This window comes from Cordyceps militaris (assembly GCF_000225605.1).
Source record: "Cordyceps militaris CM01 unplaced genomic scaffold CCM_S00002, whole genome shotgun sequence".
In the NCBI taxonomy this organism is placed as follows: domain Eukaryota; kingdom Fungi; phylum Ascomycota; class Sordariomycetes; order Hypocreales; family Cordycipitaceae; genus Cordyceps; species Cordyceps militaris.
In genome coordinates, this window is record NW_006271970.1 from 1,388,986 (window position 1) to 1,399,825 (window position 10,840).

The window sequence follows — 10,840 nt, forward strand, 5'->3', positions numbered from 1 at the left end:
TGCGGGGATATGCGGAGGCCGGGGAAAGAGAACGCGGGGATGGCTCTGGAGTCAACTCTGGGTTCGGGCCGACGCGAATACCGGGGAGTGGTAAAGGTGCGGCGCGGTGGGATTTGTACGTCGTCTCAATCGGCTCGGGGGCGAAGCGCCTCCGTGGAGGGTCAGGATTCATTGTTAGGGCGGCCTGTATCGTGCAAACGCGGGACAAAGGCCGGAGAAATCAGCTATCGTCGAGCTCAGATCCGGTGGTATGGCCGTCAAGGACGTCGAGTCACTCTGGCAGCATTGCCTGTCGTGCCTCTGGCAAGGGTCGAATCGCGGAACGAGGGGGAACGGCCGGGAAGTCCAATGGTCGTGTGCTGCCAGTCGTCGCCAGCTGCAGCGTGCGGGGAACAAGATAGGGACCGCAAGGCAGTGGCACAAAGACTGGTAGATGGCGGTGACGGTGACGCTGATGCGAGACACATCCGATGTGTGTATGCAGGCAGCGATGGGATCGCCTACAGATGGGCTGGCCGTCCTTGATTTTTGGCCAGACCTGCCAGTGATTGAGGGATGGTGGGGCGCGCAAATGTGCTTCGAGGCAGGTGGGGGTTGAGAGCAAGTCGTGGTACGGTGCGGGAAATTATTACCAGCTCAGAAAGACTGTGGAATGCTGCGTCAAATTGGCTTGAAATATACAGTCCAAATTCGGATACCAACACTGTACAGGTACATAGCTGGTGACGAGCGCCGGCTTCGGTCGTCAATTGTCAACTAGCGTCATCTTCACCACAAAACGGTGCGAACGGATGAGAACTAGTTGGTTAGAGCCGAGGCGAAACAGGTCCAGTTATCCATCTGTCTCTACTGACTCACCGAGCGCGGATGTTGGTAGGAGTGTCGAACTGTCAACTCCGGTGCTCCGTACCATCACACACAGCCCCATCCCTTTCGAATTATGCAAGGATGTGTAGTTACTGTAGGGGTAGCCCGACGTATTGGATCGTTTGGACAAGAACTGTCCGTCCGCTGTATCCAGGGATTGCTCTCGTAACTAACTTACTTATTTTCCCAGCCCTTGGCGACCTATTTCTGTAGTATGTATGATCCATCGCCAGTTGCTGGCGCAGGAAGTGGACTAGTGCGAACCAGGACTCGGGTCTGGCCAGTCGGAAGCGATGCAGTTTGGGGAAACAAGGGGATGAAAGGCACAAGGGCAATACATATAAAGCCTGAGTAACTATGGCAATGGAGCGATAGATTATTCATATCCCATCCTTCACGTGCCCCCGTAAACCTGCGCGGGCTGGTTGTTACCAGAGATTGGGACGTCACCCCTATTCGTATCACAGGGATGCGATTTTGAGCTACATGGGGACGAATGTTGGACTGGAAGAATTGATAGGGTGAGTTGAGGAGGTAATACGTAGTCGAACGACCCCTTGTGTTATGTGTCAGTAATTATGTACACGGAGTACTAAACCCGTTGCGCAACTTCAGCGCCTCACCAGAGCGACCGAGGGGTGTATTACAAATTACAGGTATCAAGATTACCGGGATAACACCACATAATAGTGAATACGTCAAGGTCGCGACATTGTAGCATCGGCTGTGCTAGCATAGCCACAGCTACTGCTGTGCGTGGATTGGATGCTGCCATGATTACTGTGCCGCGTGAAACGCTGATACATAGCCTGCAACCATGATGCGTTGGCTTTCACATAGTATGCAGACAAATATTGTTTCTTATAACTATGCGCATGCAGCCGCATGTGGACTGGCAGGGAGACTGGCAAGACTGTGGCATGTCGGTATGCCGGTATGTCGATGAGCCTCAGGAGATAGTGCTAGAGCGAGGCGATGTGAGCTGACATATCCGCAGATATTTGCCGTCTTGATATTTTGCCATCAACAGAAATTCCGATATGTGAATTGGTATCGGAACTCAGCGTTGACGGCCGTTTCAAGCCACTGCAATTTAAAGCGGCGGCGAATGTCGTCTTGCTGCAGCCTGCAAGGTACGGAGAGGACAGCGCAGCGATCCGCAAAGTCTTGGGCACATTGGCGTTTCAAGGCGTGGCACGTACGCCGTTGGTGTTGTTCCTGGTGTGGTAGTTCACAATTATTAACCAGTGCTGGCTGAGTGTTGTCACTGGCTGATGAAGGATTCTTACTGACCAAGAAGACGTAGGCAATCACCTGGTTCGATGCAAGGGGCGCCGGATTGGCGCGCCTTGATCTGTCTCTGGCGTCTGTAATTCGTATTAGTCTGTTAATAATAACTGAATTATATTAAGTAACTAATGAAGAGTCTCTCTGTGCAGGAAACGAGCTTGGCCATGATTGTGGTGGAGTGCGCTAATAAAGGCAGTGCCCGTGGAACCGTTTCTTTGTCGGGATGGGCATGGGGGTGTGGAGAGGGAGATACGGACGTAGGTAATAAAGCAATAACAATAAGTAATTTGTACCTACCTATGTAGTTATCCGTAATCCGTCAAAGTCAATAAATAATTGAGGAAAAAGGCAGTTATTCATTCGTGGTTAGCAATTTGGGCAGTACTGGTACAACACGAGGTTGGCAAGTGGGCCTCGGATACGGGACAAGACTTTTTCAAGACCAGTCAACTCGAGACTCTTCTCTTTTCTTGGTGACTCGCCGATTGGGCAAAGCCATGGAAGCTTGGTTGGTGATGGGCTAGTGAGGCTAGCGGCTTGGTGGGTGGTTGATTGTGGCAGACGGCAGGCGTTTTGGTGCATTGTTATCGATGGTGCTGGGTCGTGGATCGTGCGGGCGAAAGAGGGGATCAGCGAGGTGGTGGTGGATGGTCAAGCAACGATTCGGACAGTTGATAGAGGAACAAAGAGAAGAAAGTACGAATTATTCCAAATGAGAGTGTGTCTGTTTATGCCTGCCGGAGTCGATTGTCTCGTGTCGTGGCCACCTAGTTCATTCTTGGGTGGCTGCTCGGGTGACTATTGAAGTGGCTGCTCGGAGTGTTTCTACCGGGCTGCCAGTGGACAAGGCCTCGTAATCTGCAGGTTGGCAGCGACTGAATGCACCCGATGGATGCCCTGGCAGTGGGCAGTCCGTGCAGTTTGCAGGTTCCAGGGGAAGGCCGCCGCAATGAGACACATCAACGCAATGGCAACTTGCTGGCCGGCCCACCGGGCTGCAGATGATTAAATATATGAAATAGAAAGGAAAGGGAAAAGGAAAAAGTACATCTACATGTACGGACTAGTACGGACTACAGAGTATTAGTAGGTAACTACCAGGTCGTACCTGTTAGTACTGTTAGTAGTACAAGTACATTAGTAGGTATGTACCTGAGTATTATCCCCCTGCCCCGGACCCCTCTAAAAAAAAACCTCGCCCAACCGAACCACGTTGTCCACAGCGGCGCCGCCACTGAAATCCTGGCACCAACCCGGACAGCCCATATTTGGCAATCCATCCATCCAAATCTTGGAACTTTTTCTCTCTCGTTTCTCGTTTCTTGTTTGTTGCCCAACCGAATCTTCACCACTCAACGCCATTGCTTTTCTTGCCTGAACAACCAAAGACCACGAGCTACCACGTGCCCATCTTGGCCATCGCCACCCTCTATCCGTACCGCTCTCCCTGTACTACCTTGTCGCGACCTGTCGGGCAAGCAATCACCATCGCGTCCCGCAACAGTCTAGCGTCTGCCACACCGCGCAACACGCTCCGTTCCACAGGCCCAACACACGACCATCTCGTCCAACGCTGCTACCACGCTTCCTCGCTCATTCATCTTGCGTCTCCTTCTGCCGCCTTTTCCATTTTGCTGCACCTTTGAGTGCTTCTCGCCCCTGCTGCCATCATCCTGCTCGACTTCGCCGACGTGTCGACTTGTGTGCTTATCCGCGGCCTCATCCTTGCTTTGCTTTGCTCGCCACCATCCTACCCAACCACGGTATCGCATCTCTTCATCAAATCGCCCTCTGTAGGGTCCCGACTCGATTTTTCCCCTTTGAGACATACCAGGCATTCACCCCTCTTGAATCGTGAATGTCTCGGCCCTTTTCGAGACCACCAATCCTTACTTTCGCTTTCAGTCTGCGTCACAACAACGGTCGCAATTTTGCTTCCCGTCGCTCTTCTAACCCCGCCTGCCTTTACAACATATCGACAGCTTCCCGTCTGGAAGAAAACCTATACCTGACTGCCCCTTCCGACCTGCGTCCACGCGGTGACCGCCGACGGTCATCTTTCGCCAATCATGGCCGAGACATCAAAACACTACCCCCCCATCGCGCCCTGCGACACAACAACAGACACCGCAATCTCTGCAACCTCTCCCACGCAACACCATCCGTCTCCGAGCCTAGAGTCCAAGACTATTAGCCCCATTGCCAACAGAGTATGCACGCCCCTCGGGCTCTTTGTCCATCCCCCCAATAGAGGCCTTCCCATGACCATGCCTCAGACTCTTACCCCAGAGTCTGCTCCGGCCTCTCCCACCCGACGTGACAAGGTCGCAACCTCAACATCACCGATTCGGCAACCTGGAGCCAGTCCTACTCGATCTAAAATGGTTGTTTCTGACTGTATGCGAAAACGAACCGACTCCATCTCTGACGCTATCCGTGCCGCCGCTGCCAACACCCGCTCCAAATGCGATGACGCATCTTCGCCTCTGGTCCCTGTCGGAGAAATGCAACCCCTCCACACCGGCACCGTCCTTGCCAACACCAAGATGGTCCACCCCAAACCCATCAGTAGAGTGCTGCCTGCCGATATTACCAGCCGGCCTGGCACTGCTAGCAGCGTTGCGCAGCTTGAAATGACGGCCCAACAACTATCCATGACCAGCTCCATCGACGACGCTATCCGAGATTTACACGGCGAATTGAAACGAAGCGACTCTAGACGATCATCAATCCTCGCCGCCACCCTCAAAACAGGAGACGAAACCGGCCTTGCTGCCCCGAGTCAGCTAAAGAGGCACCTCTCGTCCACATCGTCTATTGTATCGACAAACATTGCCGCACGCCAGGGCGGCTATTCACCTGCTGCCTTCGTCAAGTCGCCCAGTGCTTCTGGGAGTGGTCGCTTAATCCCTGGTTCGCTAACGGCTGCATCGCCCTCGGAGGCCGAAGACGCCAGCCTTCTGTCCCGGCACGGCCCTGGCAAGAGCTCCGTCCGCAGTGTGCGCTCTTCAAAACTGTCATTGGCAGATATTTCCGAGTCTGAGCCTATTTCACTCACACAGACCGTTCTGGACGAGGCCGACAATGCACCGCCGCTTGAATTAGAGCCCACCGTCCACGAAGCAGCTGCCCACAAGGATGAAGGCAATCATAAGCCCACCACCAATGCTTTCCACGAAATGATGCAGGGGTGGGCTGTGCAGCAGCCTGCCGTGAGCTACTCGACAGAGCGCAATAGAGATGATGCTACGATGCTTGACCGCGAACCCCGTCCCGACACTTCTCATTCGCAAGATACCTTTCATCAGGCTCAAGTCGCATTCTTTGACTTTGATGGAGTTCACTGCCCTGATCATGGAACCGGCACCAATAATCACAGTTTTGACGAGGAGCGTTTACCTATCGCGAGAGGCTATGTTGCCGTTGATCAGCATATGGATGGGTTGGACGACCATATCTTCAACCTTGCCCCGTTGCAACTTCCTCGAGGTCCTCCTCAACCGCCGACTTTCTCATACGGCGATGATTCTGTCTCACCACCTCCGCCACCCGTTGGTCTTGTTCGTCCGCAGTCTTTCTTCGACCCGGCCTCGGGCGTTCAGATGAACTATTATCCGGCACGTGTTCCGGCCACCTTGAACATTCCCCCAAAGCTGTCAAACAAGCCCAAGGCCCTCCAAAGAAACACCAGGCAGTCCAAAGTCCTAAGTGTCATGATGAGCGGCACCCAGCAAACCGTCAGTAGCGACGCCGCTCGCCGAGCTTCTGCCATGCCGATATTGGGTAGCACGACTGAGCTAGCTGATCCGCGGCCTGCGAAGGAGCGTCACCACGAACGTCGACCTTCCTTCCTCCCTCTGTCACCTGAGGAGATGCAGAAAATTAATGAGCCTCTTGCCGAGACCGTGGAACCTCCAGCTCTAGCCCAGGAGAGCTGTGATAATCTTGCTTCCACACTTCGGATCCCGAAACGTATTACCGAGCCCAAGACTGTCGAGAAGCGTAAGAGTCGAATGTCCATTATGGGCAACATCCCTTCCCAGCTTCGCGCGAGCGCATACTTTGATTCGCCTGCTATCACGGCCGATATCGAAGCCAAGAACGGTTCTGCGATGAATGCCCTTGACGATATTTTGGACGCTGGTGTCAGTGCTCCGGTTGGGGCATTCACTGATCACCTCTTTGCTGGAAAACTTGGTTCTGAAATCTACGGGACAACTAAGAGACCGTCCCATGCTTCATCACCATCCTTGCCGCCGGCATCCAGCGAGAACGGGGGCAAAAAGCGATCTTCATGGATGGCACTCGGCCGCCGTAGTCACAGTCGCAATAGCCAAGACATTTCCAAACTGCACAGCGGTTCTAACTCTCCTCACTTGACAGGCGAAGCTGACAGCGACCATGTCAGACAAATGCCCACAAGCTCGCTGGAGCACAATGGGGAAGAACCCATTGGTGGGGAGGAGGAGAATGAAGAGGCATTAGAGGAGTATGTCGGAGTCCCAAGCACTCTACTTGCGGAATTACAGATTCGCAAACAGCAGCAAAAGGATCGCATCCAGAACAATATCCACCTCGCGCACGGTACGCAAGCTACACTTCTCGAACTCGATACCGTCGCCGAGACGCAGAGAAATGATCGCAAGAGCAAGCGTGTCAACTTGCTCTGGGAGGATCCGGAAGCGCATTTGGACCAGAATGGCTCCGATGACGAGGATATCCCTCTTGCCATCATCGCCGCTAGACAACAAGGCGCAAAGAACATGGCAGATCTCGAGCGCCCGATTGGTCTCATAGAAAAGAGAGAGATTGAAGAAAATGAGCCCCTGAGCAAACGTCGTGCGCGTCTGCAAGGCTGGGACAACTCATTCTTCGCACCTCGGCCCCAGAGCATGTTGATGGCGCCTACTCGATTGGGTGATACACGACCGCGACAATCGATGATCTCTCTAAACTTACTTGCTCCCGAAGATGTTGAAGGTGAAACACTGGCTGACAGAAGGAAGCGCCTCGCGTCAAATGTCGAGCAGGACAAGGGGCTTACTTTGCCTCCGGCTAGACCTGTTAGCGCAGCCTTTTCTGCCGAGCTTTTGAGTCAATTTGACCCAACAGAAGCAGGAAAGCTAGAAGGCAGTGCAGATGGCAAGGACACCAAGGTAGTAAATGGAGCGCCGGAAGAAGAAGAGACATTAGGCCAGCGCCGCCGGCGCCTGCAAGCTGAGAAAATGGCTCGCCAACAGGAGATGGCACACGGTGTCACTGCGGCTGGCTCTACCGGACACCATAAAGACCGGCGGACGAGTCTTGCCAGTGTTCTCTCGGTGCACCCGAGAAAGAGCCCGGACCTGCGAGTTCAGGAACAAATACAGCGCCGGGAGCAGGAGGAACGCATTGCGCGCGAGAACGAGGCCAAAATGTCGGCCATGCGTCTGCAAATGCCTTCGACATTATCCGTGCCTGGGGCCGTACAGAAGGGGGGATTCTACAATGGAGCATATAACAACGGATACGGCGGACGTGGTGGTTACCAGCGCCCAGTTTCTGCCCAAGTTGTTGGGCAGGGTCAACTAAATCGACCCAACAGCATCGCCTTTAACCACGGACCCCAGCAGGGCGTCTATGTGAATCCCTACGCAGGACGTAGCACACACACACTTGGGGCTATGCATGTGTACAACGGCGCAAATGGTGTGTATGGTGGCATGCAACCCAACAACCAGATGCAGATGCCACACAACCCCGGCTCGATGGACCGAGTCGAATCTTGGAGACAAGGCGTCTTTCCTTGATGGACTGAGCTACATTACCGTCTCGCGTACGGACTGGGCGCTTCGCAAACAACCTACCATGACGCTGCACACGATGCTTTTTTTGTACTCATATTTGTTTTGAGCGCTTGGGAACGGCGCATTTGGAAACAAGGCCAACCAAGATATAGCATTCACACAGCCTGGCATTGCGAGGCGTTTTGATTTGAGAATTTACTTTTATTTGTCTTTTCGTGGTCATTTCATCACTCGCACGTCGATGCAGTGCTCTCATCTTGATGGAACTTAATGCAACAGCGAAAAGCGATGGCACATTTTGCGGCAGGATATCTGGCCCTTTTTTCTGGATAGCCTAGTTGGATCAATACATCTGGCATGACGAAGAACCAAAAAGGATGAATGATGTGACGTTAACAGAGTAGTCGTAGACACTGCATGGTGCAGTGAAGGCAAGGTACGTTGTGAAAAGATGTGACGCGGGGTTGACTACATAATATGGCTGGGTATACAAAATTCAATGCAGATGCTTTATATGCAATATGCTCGTTGAAGCCTCGTAGATTATGATGATGATGATCATGCATCTTGTTCGTCGTGAATGTCCTTTTGCTCGGCCTGCTCAAAGGCAGCGCGGAGGGGTATCTCGGATAATTTGACAATTTTTGTCTTTTTATAAAACTTCCAAAGCAAAAACGCGACGGCCACGAGGGGAATATCGAGGTAGGACGAGACAAAGGCTTCGGGGCTCCAGTTGCCCTTGGTGAAGACGCGGAAGCCGGCGGTGAGCAGGATGATGATGCACATGCCGAGGGCCCAGCACGAGGCGTACAAGGTCCAGGCGTTGTGCCAGGGCAGGCGCGTCTCGGGGATGCCCTGGACGCGCATTGCCAGGCGGAGGCGGATGTGGTTGATGAGGATGGCGATCCAGGAGACGAGGACGCCGGCGGCGGTGAGGCTGACGAGCCAGTAAAAGGCGGTGAGGGCGCCGCTGGACAAGCTCATGAAGCTGAGGAGCATAAAGACGGAAAACAGGGCGACGCAGGCGTAGGGGACGCCCCAGGAGGTGGTGCGGAGGAAGACGGCGGGGGCCTGCTTCTTGAGGGCGAGGGCGTAGAGCACGCGGGTGCCGGAGAGGAGGGCCTGGTTGGACGAGGACCAGGCCGAGGATATGAGCACGGCGTTGACGACGGAGGGTATGGCGGGCAGGTGGGCGGCCTGGGCGGCGATGACAAAGGGGCTCTGGGTGACGGAGCTGCCGCCGCCGGCGAGGCGCTCGTCGTTGCTGGCGACGAGCATGCCGACGATGAGGATGGAGAGCATGTAGAAGAGCACGATGCGGATAAAGACGTTCTTGCAGGCGGCGGGGATGGCCTTGCGCGGGTTGCGCGTCTCGGCGCCGGCCATGGCGATGGACTCGACGCCGGCAAAGGAGAAGACGGCCGACGTCATGACGCTCCAGTAGCCGAGGAAGTGTCCCCAGCGGCCGTTGGCGATGTACTCGACGAGCGGGCCGGGGTGCTTCCAGTAGGTGAAGTAGAGGGCGGGCACGCCGGGCACGCCGCCGAGGTCGATGACGAGCCCGAGGATGACGAGGAAGACGACGAGGGCAATCTTGAGCAGGGCGAAGAAGAACTCGACCTCGCCAAAGACGCGGACGAAGCAGAGGCCGACGGCGACGGTGAGGACGACAAAGGTGACGATCCACACGGACGGGTTCGTGCCGGGGGTCCAAAACTCAAACAGCACGCAGATGGCGGTGATCTCGGACGGGATCGACAGCAGGTTGCCGTACACGAGGTTCCAGCCGACGGCGAAGCCCCAGGCCGGGTCGACAAACGTCTCGGCGTGCCGCACAAACGAGCCCGTCACCGGCAGCAGCGCGCACACCTCGCCGAGCGCAAACTGCACCGCGCACACCACCAGCCCGACCGTCGCGTACCCGAGCAGCGCCCCGAGCGGGCCGCCCGTCTGCACCGCGCCCCCGAGCCCCAGGAACAAGCCCGTGCCAATGGCCCCCGCGATCCCGAGCATCGACAGGTGCCGCTCGGCGAGGCCCCGCTGGAGGTCGCGCTGCTCTGTGGCCGTGACGAGGTCCGCGTCGTCTTCAGGAGGAGGGTTGCTGTTATTGCTGCTGCTGCTGCCGCCGGGGAGGATGCTGCCGTAGAGGGCGCCGCCGCCGCTGTCCGCGTGCGAAGAGAGGAGCGGCCCGCGGGCGCCGCCCATCGTCACCTCCATCATGGTCTCGGCGGCCTTGGGTGAGGACGAGGATGGTGTTGGAGCCTCGTCGTAGAGGGAAGTCTTGGACATTTTCAAGACAGAAAGAGAGAGGAGAAAATTCGGCACGAGAGAAGGAAGAAGGGGGGGGGGTGTTCGGCTGGCGCACAAAAGAGTAGCCGGCGCACGAGCAGTTCGCTTGGATTGGCTGCGACGACCTTATCTCATGGCTGTTCTTTCTGAAAAAGTTTGTACTGTCCTCGCATAGATCAATGTCTCATCCTTCAGCTGCGTGTATGTAAGCTGTCGCAATCGGTAAATGTCTTGCAAAGAGTGCGACAGCTACAGATTAATATACGAAAAGAAAAAAAATCACCATGCCGAGTTCGGATGGTGGAATGGTGTGCTCGTCGGCGCCCCGCGGCGCAAATTATTCTGGAGAACTCTAATAATAATCAATACTAACTCGTACCACTTCTATTTGAAAAACTTACATCTCCTCCTTTAATCAATAGTAATAACGCCCGTGATAGTTGACATTAATGACAAAAACGGCAAAAACGGCTCATCTTGTGCTAAGAAAATACCTTGATGCAATTCCATTATAACTCTATGTAGAGATGAGGTGAATAAACCATCATGTGTCAATCTCAAATACGTAAAGACGTAAAGGAAAAAAAGGTATCAACGCCGCCCTGATA

At 54.6% G+C, this 10,840-nt stretch overlaps 2 protein-coding genes across 2 annotated transcripts; one reads left to right on the forward strand and one right to left on the reverse strand.

Annotated features, from left to right (window-relative positions):
- Window positions 1-3,211: 3,211 nt before the first annotated feature.
- CCM_02372 (uncharacterized protein) lies at window positions 3,212-7,946 on the forward strand (the record flags this gene model as incomplete). Its single annotated transcript, XM_006667524.1, has 5 exons — window positions 3,212-3,223; window positions 3,285-3,297; window positions 3,381-3,481; window positions 3,546-3,763; window positions 4,352-7,946. 5 exons carry the CDS (start codon window positions 3,212-3,214, stop codon window positions 7,944-7,946), a joined length of 3,939 nt encoding a protein of 1,312 aa, XP_006667587.1.
- Window positions 7,947-8,501: 555 nt separating this feature from the next.
- Window positions 8,502-10,232, reverse strand: CCM_02373 (amino acid permease, putative; the record flags this gene model as incomplete). Its single annotated transcript, XM_006667525.1, has 1 exon — window positions 8,502-10,232. One exon carries the CDS (start codon window positions 10,230-10,232, stop codon window positions 8,502-8,504), a length of 1,731 nt encoding a protein of 576 aa, XP_006667588.1.
- Between the last annotated feature and the right edge of the window lie 608 nt (window positions 10,233-10,840).